This window comes from Pristiophorus japonicus, chromosome 24, assembly GCF_044704955.1.
Source record: "Pristiophorus japonicus isolate sPriJap1 chromosome 24, sPriJap1.hap1, whole genome shotgun sequence".
Lineage (NCBI taxonomy): Eukaryota > Metazoa > Chordata > Chondrichthyes > Pristiophoridae > Pristiophorus > Pristiophorus japonicus.
Window position 1 is genome coordinate 11,336,356 of NC_092000.1, and position 17,043 is coordinate 11,353,398.

The 17,043-nt window shown below is 47.1% G+C and overlaps 1 protein-coding gene across 2 annotated transcripts in view; it reads left to right on the forward strand.

The window, feature by feature from the left end:
* camsap3 (calmodulin regulated spectrin-associated protein family, member 3) overlaps positions 1–17,043 on the forward strand; it is a 224,681-nt gene that overhangs the window by 153,844 nt on the left and 53,794 nt on the right. For both annotated transcript variants that reach the window (XM_070867249.1, XM_070867250.1), the window contains 2 exons: positions 11,744–11,882; positions 13,090–13,229. In XM_070867249.1, the coding sequence (XP_070723350.1) occupies positions 11,744–11,882; positions 13,090–13,229 (279 nt within the window). The remainder of the gene's footprint in view (positions 1–11,743; positions 11,883–13,089; positions 13,230–17,043) is intronic.

The following is a 17,043-nucleotide window of genomic DNA, read 5'->3' on the forward strand; positions in this document are numbered from 1 at the left end:
TTTCCAATTTCTTGAGGACAAACCCCTTGTATTTTGACCCCTGGTGTCCCTTGGTGATGCAGCTACTGAAGATTGATGGGCCACCCTCTCCCAAGCCTTGGTTTTGGGATGGGTGAGGGCAACCAAGAGATGCTTGGCTGGGTTGAACGAGAAGATATGTTGGAAAGTCTACCAGAGCTTGTTTGACTGACTTGGGAGATCTCGCTTCCTGGATTCTGATTTATTGGTTCAAGTCAATTCGGCAAATGAGCTGCTTGACGCAATGGAAACTTAAGTCAAGAGTCCTAATTTGCACCTGGGTATCCCTCAAGGCTCTGTTAGAGAGGAATTTATGGGGGTGTAGGAATTCTTGAATCATAGAATGGTTACAGCACAGAAGGAGGCTATTTGGGCCGCCAAGCCTGTGCCGGCTCTCTGTCTGTCAGAGCACCTCAGCCAGTCTCAGTCCCACTCCCCCTGCCCTTTCCCCATAGGCTTGTAAATCTTTTTCCTTCAGGTACTTAACCAACTCCCTTTAGAAAGCCACGATTGAGCCTGCCTCCACCTTTTCAGGCAGCGCATTCCAGATCCTAACCACTCGCTGTGGGGGAAAAAATGGTTTCCTCGTGTCACCTTTTGGTTCTTCTGCCAATCACCTTCAATCTGTACACAATTTTTGAAAATGTCTGAAGTAATAGAATCCTGGAAATTTGCGGCGCACCAGGAGGCCATTCGGCCCATTGTGTCTGTGCTGGTCGAAATAGAGCTATCTGGCCACATCCTACTTTTCAGTTCTTGGTCCGTAGCCCTGCAGGTTATTTGACATGGCTTGATGGTGTAATGGATTAGGATGACAAACTTCCACCTCTGGGGCCAGGTTAATGTTGCCGTGCATTCTAAGTGAAGACTAAATTGTGCCAATCTCAAAATCCATTCCGAGTGGGCACCAGTCCATGGCACAAAAATGCTTGCTCAACATAATCAGCGTTAATGCATCGGAACCTTGGCAACGATGGTTGATGTGGCCTGTAATGTATTTGCTTCCCGGGTCCTTTGCTGAAGAATTCATTGCAACACATTGCTATTAAGAACTAGTTGGTTTATTAGCAAAGGTTTAACAATCGCCCTTCACATTACCAGTTCATCCACCAGGCTCACAACCACCTGCCTCATTGTGGATCCCCCGAACCCAACTGGCTGGGGTTTTATTGAGTCTTGTCATCATCATCATTATCATAGACAGTCCCTTGAAATTGGAAGACTTGCTTCCACTCTCAAAATGAGTTCTCAGGTGACTGTACAGTCCAATGTGGGAACCATAGTTGAAGGAAAGGGTGGGTGGGGAGTCTAGTTTGCCGCACGCTCCTTCCGTTGCTTGCGCTTGTTTTCTGCATGCTCTTGGCGACGAGACTCTAGGTGCTCAGCACCCTTCCGGATGCTCTTCCTCCAATTAGGGCGGTCTTTGGCCAGGGATTCCCAGTTGCCGGTGGGGATGTTACACTTTTTATCAAGGGGGGGTTTGAGGGTGTCCTTGTAACGTTTCCTCTTCCCACTTGGGGCACACTTACGTGACTGGCTAAGCCACTCCCAACTCAACAACTCTACAACTATTTTATTGCAAACTTTAATCAAGTGCCCCCTGCCCTATGAGCATACTCACAGGTGCATACGTTACACAGGGGAAGCCCAATATTCTGCCAATACAGTAGGGCAGACTATAACCCCCAGTGCCGCCCCCCCCCCCCCCCAAATCACCTGACCCGTGGTAATTGGTCCCTCAAATCCTATTGGTATTTAGAGGTTGTTTTGAATTTTGATGGTTAGGGACCAGGCTACTCCTGGTGCTGTTGCCTCATTGCATAAATCCTAAATCAGAGCATCAAGATCTGCTGGTATCAGCAACTTTGAGATATCTAACTTATTCGGACTGCCACGTGTAGCCCCTTCAATGCAGTGGTGTGCACTGTGGCCCAAAACACACACTTCTGGCAACTCCTGCAGCAGGGTGGTTGAGGCAAAGGCCACCTATTGGAGGCAGAACACAAGGAGTTTCACTTAGTCTTTGTGGGTTCAAGGCCACTCCAGAGACACTGAGCGCAAAATCCAGGCTGACTCTGCCAGTGCAGTGCTGAGGGAACGCTGCAATGTCGGATGTGCCGTCGATGTTGAACCGAGGCCCCATCTGCTCTCTCGGGTGGACGTAAAAGATCCCGCGGCACTATTTCAAAGAAGAGCAGGGGCGTTCTCCCCGGTGTCCTGGGCCAATATTTATCCCTCAGCCAACATCACTATCGTTGGTTATCTCGCTGCTGTTTGTGGGAGCTTGCTGTGCGCAAATCTGCTGCTGCATTTCTCACATTACAGCAGTGACTACACTTCAAAAAGTACTTCATTGGCTGTAAAGCTTTAGACGTCATGAAAGGTGCTATAGAAATGCAAGTTCTCTTTCCTTTGTCCATGTTTTATCTACCCTGGGAGCACACGAGTCTTGCAGGTGCTCAGATTTTTTTTTAAAAACGCTGATGTGAGCAGTGTAGGAGGCTCATTTTTCTTTTCGTCCCACACCTAAATAGGCATGACAAACTCTGAGGCCCCAGAGACACCAAATGCATTGGTCTGCCAGCTGCTGTCAATAAAGTCAACCGTTTTAATTGGACGCTTCAAGTATGATCGATCAAGTGAAGTGGCACAAAGTGGGAAAATTTCCGCAATCTTCTCGTCATTCTGGCAAACCAAATTATAAATGTCTAATATCGGGTTAAGGTGTTGGGCTGTATTAATTGTGTGTTTAAAAAGGAATAATGCAATCGAACATGGGATGACATTGTTTTTTTACTTTTTCACATCACGTAAGAATCTTTTTTTTTCTTCCGATTTTCGTGCACTGTGCAGTATTTTTCAGAATGACCATGCGTGTCTTTTTCCATCTCGCTGCATGCACCATTCAGCCCATTACACCAGGAGTGGGAATGAGAGTTCTCTCTAACGTCTTTGGAATGCTGTGACCTCTGTCTTGCAATGTTGTTAACGAACTAACCTTTTCTTAAATGAACTATTTTTTATTAATGTATTCATGACTTAATGTGTGTAAAATGTTGAACTGTGCAAGGTTTGAAACAGCCAGCCAACTGGTATTGAATTTAGCAGAGGAATCTCCCCCTTATCAGTGCAACTTTTAAATGAATTTGACCTTAAATAATTTTCCCCTCTCTCTCGGAATCTCTGCAAGTGAATTGTTAATTTTGATTTAGACTTGCTTTCTTTTTAATTGATGATAAATAATTGATATAGACTTGCTGCTATTATCTTCATGTATTCTCTCTCGTTTTCAATGTTTGTTTAATCAGTGATGCCCGATGCTGGTTTAAAGGTGTTCCTGAAGCTAATAGTTCGAGGGTGCTAGAATCATTAATTAGGTGTATATGTCCAGTTCCCACACTATGCCCAACTACCCTTCTTTTTTAAAAGATCTTTTTACAGCTGTGGAAAACTAATTTCATCTATATCCCATCATCATCATGATGGGCAGTCCCTCAGAATCGAGGAAGACTTGCTTCCACTTTTAACATGAGTCCTTAGGTGACTGAACAGTCCAATACGAGAACCACAGTCCCTGTCACAGGTGGGACAGATAGTCGTTGAGGGAAGGGGAGGGCGGGACTGGTTTGCCGCACGCTCTTTCCGCTGCCTGCGCTTGGTTTCTGCACGCTCTCGGCAATGAGACTCGAGGGGCTCAGCGCCCTCCCGGATGCACTTCCTCCACTTAGGGCAGTCTTTGGCCTGGGGAGGGTGTATGGCAAGTTGGCTCAAACTCTCCATGTCCTCAACAGGCTCTGGAGGTGCTACTGGAAACAGAATATTCTCTCTTTTTTAGTCAGCAGGGCACATGACTGTAGTCACCAATCAGATCTGAAAATCGCTGTCCACCAATATAATAGGCACCACACATCGCAGTGACCCTGAATGATTGACCACTGTTTTGCTGAGAAATGAAAGCACAAATAAACTGGCTCCATCATTCAAAAGAATTTGCAGTTTCCACCCACCTCGGCAGGGCCCAATGGCCTCCTGATTCCAGGCTTTAAACATTCTCCACAAGTCAAATTGGTGACTCTGAACACCTTGCTCCCAAATTTACCTTTCCCCAGCTTGAAGCTGTGCCCTTGTCCCACTGTTGTGGTTTAGCTCCAAATAATATTTATCCCTGCTCCGTTTTGTATTGTAATCTTTTTGAGGCCCTTTCTCGGGAGTCACGTAGCTCAAAATAAGGGGTCGGCTATTTTAAGACAGAGCTGAGGAAAAATTTCTTCACTCAAAAGGGTTGTGAATCTTCTCTACCCCAGAGGCCTGTGGAGGATCAGACGTTGAGTATATTCAAGACGGAGATTGAGAGATCTTTGGGAACTAAGGGAATCAAGGGATACTGGGATCAGGTGGGAAAGTGGAGGTTGAAGATCAGCCATGATATTGAATGGTGGAGCAGGCTTGAAGGGGCCGAATGGCCGCCTCCTGCTCCTATTTATATTCTTGTGTTCTTTCTTGGTTTCCCCCAAGTCTTTACTTATAACCCAACCTCCTTCTGCTAGCAATTGGCCTTGTGTCCCATCTCGGCAAAGGTGGGCCTCTCACTTAATGTTTTAAAAAAAAAATGATAGCAACACTAAGCAACTAAAATGTAAACAAGTATGCCTGAGCCCACTACTTTTTGACAGATTTATTTTTAAAAGGGGTCCAACTCGTGAGATTGGCTCTTCCAGGGTACCCAACGACTGTGTTTTCTGATCACAATTACAACAAATCCTTGACTTTGTAAAATCGTGCAGTGCAGAAGGGCCATCGTGCCTGTGTTGGCTCTTTGAGCTCACCAATTATTCCCACTCCCCCTGCTCTGTGCCAGTCGCCTTGCAATCTGTTTCCCTTGGCGTATTAGTCATGCATTTTTTAACATTAAACGTCGATGGGTATTTTTTTAAACCCCCGCCCCCCCCCCCCCACCCTGCCCTGCCACCACCTTCCTTCCTTGGTGAAATGAAAGATTCTCCAGGAACCACTGTTATTTTACAGCAAGCCTGTTGCAAACCTTTAAAAAAAATTCCCTGTGGTAACTTAAGGGCTGAGAATTAGCTTTGACAGCTGGTTCCATTGTGAGTGAACTTTTAGCACAATGGAAGGTGATGGGAGTCAAATAATAACCACGGCTGCAATGTATTTGCTTCATGGGTTCTTTGCTTAAGAATTCATAGCAACACATTGCTGTTAAGAACTAGTTGGTTTATTAGCAAAGGTTTAACAATCACATTACACATTACCAGTTCATCCACCAGGCTCACAACCACCTGCCTCATCGTGGATTCCCCCGAACCCAACTGGCTAGGGTTTTATTGAGTCTTGTGAACATCAGGTAACTGGCTAAGCCACTCCCAATTCAACAGCTCTACAAACCTGTGAGCATACGCATAGGTGTAGACTTTACAAGATTCAACTTGCTGCTGTTCTGGTATCTCGGAGTGAGGTCCCCCTCGGAGCTCGATGGGCGACTTCCATTTAAAGGAATTGCACCATAGTCTCTCGACACCACCCGTGCCTCCCTGCAGATTAACGGGCTCCGTTCTCAAGCACCGATTCACCGTCCTGGCTGATTGGACTGCATCTATCGCCCGTGGGTACTCTCACTCTCAGGGGTGACCTCATCGAGGTCTTTAAAATCGTGAAAGGTTTTGATAGAGCTGACCGAGAGAGAATGCTTTTTCACTTGTGAAGAGCATAACTAGAGACCATCAATATAAGATAGTCCCCACGAAATCCATTAGGGAATTCAGAAGAAACATCTTTACCCAGAAGGTGGTGAGAATGTGGAACTCGCTACCACAGGGAGTGGTTGAAGCGAATAGTATCGATGCATTTAAGGGGAGGCTAGATAAGTATATGAGGGCGAAGGGAATAGAGGGTTATGCTGATAGATTTAGATGAGGAAAGACGGGAGGAGGCTCGAGTGGAGCATAAACGCTGGCATGGACTGGTTGGGCCAAATGGCCTGTTTCTGTGCCGTATATCCAATGCATAGCCCTGAGAGAAGTTTCTCTACTCTGCCTCTGACAGCACGCCGTAACTCTCTGAGCTTACCTTGGGACCCCTCTCTCGCTATTTCCATTGACCAAGCTGTTCCACGCACTTGCACGCAATAGATACTGCGTTGACACTGTGCTAGAACATTACATACAGAACCCTTTCACAGATGTATAGCCTGCAGGTGGTGTCTTTAGCATAGGGAGCTTCAGAATCACCTGGATGTAGCTAGCCCAGTGGAGTAACGTACTTGAGTCCTCTAAGTCTTGCACTAGAGTCCATGGCATGGCTTCGCTCCTGTGGTCACTCAAAGTTCGAAGTTTCCAAAGTGCAGTAACCGGAAGGTTAAATGGGAGAGGCACCTGTTTCCGCCCCATGAGGGTGTAGTGAGTTTTAAATCACAAATGGCCTTTTGTCAAATTCTCATCCTTGTTTTCAGATCCATTGCCCCTCCCTCTCTCTAACCTCCTCCAGCCTTGCAACCCTCCCTCTCCGAGATCTCTGCGCTTCTCCAATTCTGACCTCCTGAGCATCCCCGATTTTAATCGCTCCAGCATTGGCGGCTGTGCCTTCAGCTGCCTAGACCCTAAGCTCTGGAATTCTCTTCTAAATCTCTCCACACCCCTATCCTCCTCCTTTTTTAAGATGCTCCTTCAAACCCACCTCTTTGCCAAGCTTTTTGGCCACCTGTCCTAATACCTCCTGATATGTGGCTTGGTATCAAATATTGGTGATCGCTCCCGTGGCGCGCCTTGGGACAATCTACTCTGTTAAAACTTGATTTTATATAGCGCCTTTATTATTCCAGTTGGATTGGAAATTTATTTTGCTCAAGTTCCTTGAGATTTATTTTTTCCTTGGGACCAAGAGGTTCCCATTGGCCTGGCACTTGATTATAACTCCAACAGATTTTAAGCCGGATCCTTGAAGGTCTAAAGAGGTGTCGCACAATTAATTGGAGATCAGCTGTGATCTTGTGGCGGAGCAGGCTCGGGGAGGCCTTATGGGCCTCCTACTCCTATTTCTTGCGTTAATTTTATAGAACTGTTCCTATAACCAAAACCGCTGGGGCCAGCTAACTCAGAACGAACTAGCCAATCTCCGCCACTTCCTTGGAGGCAGCGATATTTATATCGGGACTATTGGGATGGTGCTCTCCAATCCTTAAGCCAATCTCCGCCCTTTGTACCATGTAATTATCGGTGGCAAACGTTGAAATACATTTCTTTTAAGACTAGTGTGTGAAAATATCTGTAGCACAATACAATGCCCCAAAGTAAAATTGGAGTCCTCAATATTGACCTGATTGTAACTCTGGTGTAGTAATACAGCACATCATTTTTACTTAGGCCCAATTTTGTGCTGTAAAATACTTTCAGCCCAACTGGTCAGTGCTGGTGTTTATGCTCCACATGAGCTTCCTCTCACCCCTCTCTATCTCACCCCATCAGCATATCCTTATATTTTCTCTATCATGGAAAATGTTAGCAATGAGGAAAGATTGGATAAGCTGGGTTTGTTTTCCTTGAAACAGAGAAGGCTGAGGGGAGATTTAATTGCGGTGTATAAAATTATGGCTAGCCTAGATAGTGGCTAGGAAGGGCCTATTTCCCTTAGCAGAGGGGTCAATAACCCAGGGGGTCATAGGTTTAAAGTAGTTGGTAGGAGGATTAGAGGGGAGATGAGGAAACATTTTTTCACCCAGAGGGCGGTGGGGGTCTGGAACTCACTTGCTGAAAGGGTGGTAGAGGCAGAAATCCTCACCACATTTTAAAAAGTACTTGAATGTGCACCTGAAGAGCCGTAACCTACAGGGCTACGGACCTAGTGCTGGAAAGTGGGATTAGGCTGGGTAGCTTTTTGTCGGCTAGCGCAGACACGATGGGCCGAATGGCCGCCTTCCGTGTCATAATTTTTCTATGATTTTCTGCGCTTATCTAGCTTTCCCCTTTAAATGCTTCCAGGATTTTGCAAGGAGATTTCTGACGGAGGTATCCTAGCCCGGATTATACATTGCGGAAAATACCGCGTGAAATATATGAATTATCATTTCATACCTGGGTCCGCAGAGACTTTTATTTGGGCTTAGAAACATAGAAACATAGAAAATAGGTGCAGAAGTAGGTCATTTGGCTCTTCAAGCCTGCACCACCATTCAATAAGATCATGGCTGATCATTCCCTCAGTACCCCTTTCCTGCTTTCTCTCCATACACCTTGATCCCTTTAGCCGTAAGGGCCATATCTAACTCCCTCTTGAATATATCCAACGAACTGGCCTCAACGACTCTCTGCGGTGGAGAATTCCACAGGTTAACAATTCTGAGTGAAGAAGTTTCTCCTCATCTTGGTCCTAAATGGATTACCCCTTGTCCTTGGACTGTGACCCCTGGTTCTGGACTTCCCCAACATCGGGAACATTCTTCCTGCATCTAACCTGTCCAGTCCCAGCAGAATTTTATATGTTTCTGAGATCCCGTCTCATCCTTCTAAACTCCAGTGAATAAAGGCCTAGTCGATCCAGTCTCTCCTCATATGTCAGTCCTGCCATTCCGGAATCAGACTGGTGAACCTTCACTGCACTCCCTCAATAGCAAGAACATCCTTCCTCTGATTAGGAGACCAAAACTGAACACACTATTCCAGGTGAGGCCTCACCAAGGCCCTGTACAACTGCAGTAACACCTCCCTGCTCCGATACTCAAATCTCCTAGTTATGAAGGCCAACATACCATTTGCCACCTTCACCGCCTGCTGTACCTGCATGCCAGCTTTCAATGACTGATGTACCATGACACCCAGGTCTCGTTGCACCTCCCCTTTTCCTAATCTGCCACCATTCAGATAATATTCTGCCTTCATGTTTTTGCCATCAAAGTGGATAACATCACATTTATCCACATTGTACTGCATCTGCCATGCATTTACCCGCTCACCTAACCTGTCCAAGTCACCCTACAGCCTCTTGGCTTCCCCCTCACAGCTCACACCGCCACCCAGCTTAGTGTCATCTGCAAACTTGGAGATATTACACTCAATTTCTTCATCTAAATCATTGATGTAAATTGTAAAGAGCTGGAGTCCCAGCACTGAGCCCTGCGGCACTCCACTACTCACTGCCTGCCATTCTGAAAAGGAACCGTTTATCCCAACTCTCTGCTTCCTGTCTGCCAACCAGTTCTCTATCCACGTCAATACATTACCCCCAATACCATGTGCTTTAATTTTGCACACCGATCTCTTGTGTGGGACCTTGTCAAAAGCCTTTTGAAAGTGAAAATGCACCACATCAACTGGTTCTCCCTTGTCCACTCTACTAGTTACATCCTCAAATTCTAGAAGATTTGTCAAGCATGATTTCCCTTTCATAAATCCATGCTGACTTGGACCGATCCTGTCACTGCTTTCCAAATGTGTTGCTATTTCATCTTTAATAATTGATTCCAACATTTTCCCCACTATTGATGTCGGGCTAACTGGCCTATAATTCCCTGTTTTCTCTCTCCCTCCTTTTTTTTTAAAAAGTGGTGTTACAATAGCTACCCTCCAGTCCATAGGAACTGATCCAGACTCGATAGACTGTTGGAAAATGATCACCAATGCATCCACTATTTCTAGGGCCACTTCCTTTAAGTACTCTGGGATGTTGACTATCAGGCTCTGGGGATTTATCGGCCTTCAATCCCATCAATTTCCCGAATACAATTTCCTGACTTATAAGGATTTCCTTCAGTTCTTCCTTCTCGTTCAACCTTCGGTCCCCTAGTATTTCCAGAAGATTATTTGTGTCTTCCTTCGTGAAGACAGCCGAAGTATTTCTTTGTTCCCCATTGTAAATTTATCTGATTCTGACTGCAAGGGACCTACATTTGTCTTCACTAATCTTTTTCTCTTTACATATCTACAGAAGCTTTTGCAGTCAGTTTTTATGTTCCCAGCAAGCTTCCTCTCGTACTCTATTCCTCCCGCCCCTCCCCCTCCTAATTAAACCCTTTGACCTCCTCTGCTGAATTCTAAATTTCTCCTAGTCGTCAGGTTTGCTGCTTTTTCTGAGCAATTTATATGCCTCTTCCTTGGATTTAACACTATCCTTAATTTCCCTTGTTAGCCACGGTTGAGCCACCTTCCCCATTTTATTTTTACTCCAGACAGGGATGTATAATTGTTGAAGTTCATCCATGTGATCTTTAAATGTTTGCCATTGCCTATCTACCGTCAACCCTTTAAGTATCATTTGACAGTCTATTCTAGCCAATTCACGCCTCAAACCATTGAAGTTTCCTTAAGTTCAGGACCCTTGTCTCTGAATTAACTGTGTCACTCCATCTTAATAAAGAATTCTACCACATTATGGTCACTCTTCCCCAAGGGGCCCCGCACGACCAGATTGCTAATTAATCCTCTCTCATTACACATCACCCAGTGTAGGATGGCTAGCCCTCTAGTTGTTTCCTCGACATATTGGTCTAGAAAACCATCCCTAATACACTCCAGGAAATCCTCCTCCACCGTATTGCTACCAGTTTGGTTAGCCCAATCTATATGTAAATTAAAGTCGCCCATGATAACTGCAGCCCAGTGCCCCTGCTTGTGCAGCCTTTACTCCATGCCAGAGTCTTGTCTATTGCCAACCAGGCAACTGGTGGGGAATGCCTACCTGTGATCGGAAGACATTGTGCCTCCCCCGTGCTGCTTTTTCCTGGGCCACACGACCACTTGAAGTGAAAGAAACTTAGTGCCTGCTCCTTCAGCGCCAATTGGTTCGTAAACCCTCAACCCTCAACCTTGAACTTTGACCCTTCCGAGGCTGCCGACTTATAACAGCAGAGGTGCAGAGAATTACCTCAGAGCTGTGGGAGCTGGGACATTGAATAAATTAAAGACCGTGATGGACGGTTTCTTAACCGATAACGGGTTATGGGGAGCGGGCAGGGAAGTGGACCCGAGTCCATGGTTGGATCGTCCATGATTGGATCAACCATGATCGTATTAAATGGCGGAACAGGCTCGAGGGGCAGTATGGCCTACTCCTGCTCCTATTTCTTATGACAGCGCAACACATGGGCCACAGTAAGTGCAGTTGAACCTGTTCAGAGACTCATTGCGTTAAGGAGTCTTTACTCAGAAGATGGTCTCCCAATCAGATTAAGAACGTGATTTTTCTGGTTATGGGATTCTTTTCATTAACGGGCTGCCATTTTGTGTGTGTGTGTCTGTGTGGAGGTACCCATAAGTTTATATAGTCTGGGAGTTTCTCGGGTATGCTGCTTCATATGAAACCCTATAGCGAAAGGCTTGAGGTCCTAGTTGTCCCAGACCAATGCCCACTGTCGTCTACTGCACTGGGAGAATTTAAAGGAGGAAGTTAAACCCAACTAAGATGGTGACCCTGGCTTCCAGTGCCTTTAGGACCTAGCTCCCTCCATGAGTAAATCTGAAGAATAGTGTGACTAAGGTTGCTCTTGGGGACCCAGGCCCTTGGCTTTGGCTCCGGTCCATCAGCGTATTCTTATTTTCATCCATTTTGTGTGGCTTATTTCTGAAGTTAAACCATACTAGTGGCTATTTCAATCCTTGTTATCTGTAGAGTTCCCCTTCGATTTCCGCTCTCGCCCCCCCCCCCCCCCCCACTCCCCCACCTCCCATTCCTCTCACGTGCTCTGTTTCCAAACCTAAGATTTTGTGTTTCTTGTAAGCAGATTCGCTACAGGAGGGATAAGGTGCTGAGCAAACAGACGCCGTGCTTCCCTACGGTAACTCAGCTGAAGGACCTCGCCAATGGATGTGCGGTAGCAGCCCTGATCCACCACTACTGTCCTGATGTGCTGCGTCTGCAAGGTGAGCTGCGAATGGCAAATGCGAGAATGGGTTTCAGCCAGAGTCTACGTGGAGACCAATCTTGGATTTTGATTGGACGTTTCCACTCGTGTGGCAGGGGAGACCAAAACTTGGGGCCAGAAATGTCAGGTCGTCGCAAAAGAATCGAATAGAGGCTTCAGGAGAAACTTCTGTATCCGGAGAGTGGTTAGTAATAAAAAAAACCCAGTGGATGCTGGGAAACACTCGGCAGGTCAGGCAGCATCTGTGGAGAGAGCAACAGAGTTAACGTTTCAGGTCAGCGACCCTTCGTCAGAACAAAAGATGGGATTAGAGGTGGTGTAAATGGCAGCAGTATTTCCAACAGTTGCTGTCCGAGGGAAAATGTCAGTGGTGGTTATTGTTGAACTTGATGTTGAGTTCCGAGGGCTGTAAAGTGCCGACTTGAAGTGCTGTTCCTCGAGCTTCATTAGAACAGTGTCGGAGGCTGAGGTCAGAGTGGGGCAGAGAATTAAAGTGACAAGTGGTTAGTTAGAAAGTGGAACTCACTACCACAGGGAGTGGTTGAGGCGAATAGTATCGATGCATTTAAGGGGAAGATGGATTAACATATGTGGGAGAAAGTAATAGAAGGATATGCTGAGAGAGGGAGAGAAGAGGGCTCGTGTGGAGCATAAACACCGACTTGGGCCAAATAGCCTGAGGCAATGCTGTAAAGTCCATGTACTGCGATGAAGTCCCATGTAGTATTTTCTTGGAAACTCAAGCTGATGTTGATGCGCAGAGTAAAGTGGCCCTGCGGGTTTCACTGGACAAGTACTCTGTCACAATGGGCACTTGCACGGTCGAGTGCAGCCGATGGTAAAGGTACGGCACCCCCGCCCCCCCCCCCCCTCATCCTTGCATATCAGCGAGCTGACCTCCATTGTCCCAATGGCCATGATGTCCCAGAGTTTGGTGCATCCCAGGAAGTGCTGTCCGAGATCCGTTCAGAACCCATGTGTGGAGCTAGCTGCTTATCATCGAGTGCAGTGGGTCTCTGGCTTGTAACTGGGGGAGAGCAGTACATGGAGGTTGAGGCTCTCTGAGCATGGGTCTCCTGGGGCCTCTTGGCATCCAGATGTCTCTCCGCTAAGTTACAAATGTACCTCTTAGACTTGGTGGTGTTTGTAGTGACTATGCTCTGAACTTTTCTTTCTCCGCTCCCCCCCACCCCCACCCTTTACAGATGTTTGCTTGAAGGAGACCATGTCTGTAGCTGACAGTCTTTATAACTTGCAGCTGATTGTGGAGTTCACCCAGGAGTATCTAGGCAACTGCTGCCCTCTGGGCCTGGAGGACATGCTCTACACCCCACCGGTGTTAAAGGTAATGGATTGAAGCATCATTCCCCCCTCGCTCCCTCCCCCCTCGCTCCCGCATGGCCTACTCCTGTTCCTATACATGTTAAATTGGTGCCGTTAGTCCTGAGATTCGAGAGTGATATTTGGTGTCTCTGACCCCTGGCATTCAATTAAGGACATTGAAAAAAACTTGAATGCCAACTTGGTCAACCAAGCCAGGTTTTTGGATAGATCACTTGTAGTGCGTTCCATTGGAGTTAGATAAGGAAAGATGGGAGGAGCTCGAGTGGAGCATAAACGCCGGCCTGGACTGGTTGGGCTGAATGGCCTGTTTCTGTGCCGTATATCCTGTGTAACCTTATGAAACCTGTCGTATATGCAGACTATAGATATACGCTCTGTGTAGTCACTGTATAGTTGCATAAGATGGAGACTTGTTACCTGATGTACTATCAATAAGGTTTACACTGTGTATATACTATGCTGGCACCACTAGAGGGTGCAACTGATGGAGACCGGGGTTTCCTGCTCTGGTGGCAGGGGCTGTATAAGAAGGGAGCCACCATGCGGCTGCCTCACTCTGGAGTTACGAATAAAGGACCAAGGTCACTACAGTTTGAGTACAACACATTGCCTCGTGGAGTCATTCATAGGTACATCACAGACATAACAAAACCGATGCTACAGTAGTGTAAATGCATCCATGGACTGCACCAGTCATTTTATCTCCTGTGGTGAAGTTTACAAATTTCGCTCTCTTACGAAAGCTTAATTAGCGCAAACCAATCTGACCCCACGTCCTCCCATTGCCGGCGTAACATTCGTGTAGCCCTCACTGTTTGGGAACTGCCATGTTCCACACTGTGTGTTTGATCAGCTCCATCTGCCAGCTGGCCTTTGCTCCAATTCCTCACCAGCTGTCTAAATAGTGCGTTCCTTTATGTTGTCCCGACGTGTGCGAGTCATTCTCCGTACGTGCATTGGTTTAATGTTTGCTTTCATGAAGTAAGGCTCATTTCAGTTGCTGACTGATTTTGTTTGCTGCTGGCTCCGTGCAGTCGTTTCCCCGCACCAAATGTTCGCCGAAGCTCCGCCGCGATAAGTGATCGTGGCGGGGGTGTGACAAATGAGGGTACGGGGCCTAGACGAGCCGAGGGCCTAGGGGAAGCACGGGCCAGGCCACAATGCAATATGTGTGCGCACTAGGTCCGTGCAGCAGAGCTGGTCTAGTCATCCCTGGTTAACCCTTGCCACGGGACCAAGGCCGAGCTCTCACGAGCCCGTGTGGTGGCTGATGTGCAATGGTCACCACACGTTTTAAAAAAAAAAAAAAAATCCAAGCACAGGCATCTTCCACCCGTAGAGTTCAGGACTGCAATATCGGGTCCTTTATTGAAACATCTGTGAACTCTCATCCCTTTTGGTGTGGAGTTCCGAGTAGAGCACTTGCTTTGGGAATCTCGTGTCTGGCATGCGGACATTGTGGCCTGCCCAGTGGAGCTGATCAAGTGTGGTCAGTGCTTCAATGCTGGTGATGTTGGCCTGGTTGAGGACGCTAATGTTGGTACGTCTGTCCTCCCAGGAGATTTGTAGGATCTTGCGGAGACATCGTTGGTGGTATTACTCCAGTGACCTTGAGGTGTCTACTGTACATGGTCCATGTCTCTGAGCCATACAGAAAGGTGGGTATTACTACAGCCCGATAGACCATGAGCTTGGTGGCAGATTTGAGGGCCTGGTCTTTGAACACACTTTTCCTCAGGCGGCCAAAGGCTGTACTGGCGCACGGCATACGAGCCAAAGGTGGGCAGCAGAAACTTTACAAGAACACCCTCAAAGCCTCCCTGATAAAGTACGACATCTCCACCGACACCTGGGAGTCCCTGGCCAAAGACCACCCTAAGTGGAGGAAGTGCATCCGGGAGGGCGCTGAGCACTTCGAGTCTCATCCCCAAGAGCATGCAGAAATCGAGCGCAGGCAGCGGAAAGAGCGTGCGTCAAACCTGTCCCACCCACCCTTTCCCTCAACGACTATCTGTCCCACCTGTGACCGGGACTGTGGTTCTCGTATTGGACTGTTCAGCCACCTAAGGACTCATTTCAAAAGTGGAAGCGAGCCTTCCTCGATTCTGAGGGACTGCCGAGGATGATGCAATCGTTTAGTGAAGATTGTCGATGATGTGGGTGACGGGGTCCTTGGAGATAGGAGTGCAGCGGTCGGAGCTGAAGGCAGACCGTGTCGGGTAACTGATGATGCCAGGGTTATTGTGATTGCACAATTCAGGTGTGGAAGTATCAATTTCTGGAATCCGCGCCAGACAAGAATTCTAAGAGTGAGGAAACATAGAAACATAGAAACATAGAAAATAGGTGCAGGAGTAGGCCATTCGGCCCTTCTAGCCTGCACCGCCATTCAATGAGTTCATGGCTGAACATTCAACTTCAGTACCCCATTCCTGCTTTCTTGCCATACCCCTTGATCCCCCTAGCAGTAAGGACCTCATCTAACTCCTTTTTGAATATATTTAGTGAATTGGCCTCAACAACTTTCTGTGGTAGAGAATTCCACAGGTTCACCACTCTCTGGGTGAAGAAGTTCCTCCGCATCTCGGTCCTAAATGGCTTACCCCTTATCCTTAGACTGTGACCCCTGGTTCTGGACTTCCCCAACATTGGGAACATTCTTACTGCATCTAACCTGTCTAACCCCGTCAGAATTTTATATGTTTCTATGAACTTTGAAGAGGAAGGTCTACCTCCTCCTCTTCAAAGTTCTTCGCCCAGCGTCAAAAGCAAAAGATAGGCCATCGGGAGAAGCTGACCTCGGGAAGCTCCCCATTGGCCGACTGCGTATCCAGTGGCCATTTTTCTTTGCTCGCAGTCTCTCCTTATAACGGACTTTCTAGAGTGAGGGGAGGGAGGGCGCTCAAAATGGATGATTCTGTGAGGGGAACTGGAGTTGTTTCAATACATGTTGATTTATTTTAAAGAATGACATTGACCGAGGTCATTTAATCAGCAACTCGCCCCCCCCCCCTCTCTCTCTCTCTCTCTCTCTCTCTCTCTCTCTCTCTCTCTCTCTCTCTCCTTGGGCCACAACCCATTCGCTCCTCCAAATCTGATTCCAGTCATTCACCCCCACTGGGATGAACTCTTAATTATCTTGCATTGTGCCCCATGTCTCTGAAGCTCGTATCAATTGCCTGTACAAATGGTCGGCGCTTTAATAATTCTCCTCCTCCTTTGTTTTCAATCAACTGGTTACCTGTGAAGCAACTTGGCTGCAAAGCTCATTCAAATTGTCGACACAAAATGAAGTACTGAACACAAGGACGTAAGAAATAGGAGCATGAGTCTGCCCCTCGAGCCTGCTCCCCCATTCAATGAGATCATGGCTGAACTTCTACCTCAACTCTACCTTCCCGCTCTATTCCCATGTCCCTTAATTCCCTTAGTTGCCGAAAATGTACCGCGCTCTGTCTTGAATATACTCAACGCCTGAGCCTCCACAGCCCTCTGGGGCAGAGAATTCCAAAGATTCACCACCCTCCGAGTGAAGAAATTTCTCCTCATCTCAATCCTAAATGGGATGACCCCTTATCCTGAGACTGTAACCCGTTCTAGACTCCCCAGCCAGGGGGAAGACATCCTCCCTGTCCTGTCCTGTAAGAATTTAAAGGGTTGAATTTTCAGATTTTGGGACGAAAATGGTAGCGATACGAGAAAATTATTCTTTTTGTCACGCTACCGATTTTCAGCCGGATACTAGGCCTTTGGGGCCACGAGCATTCATGGCGGTGAAATGTGATCCTTGCCAACTTTAGCACTGTGTCGCTTGT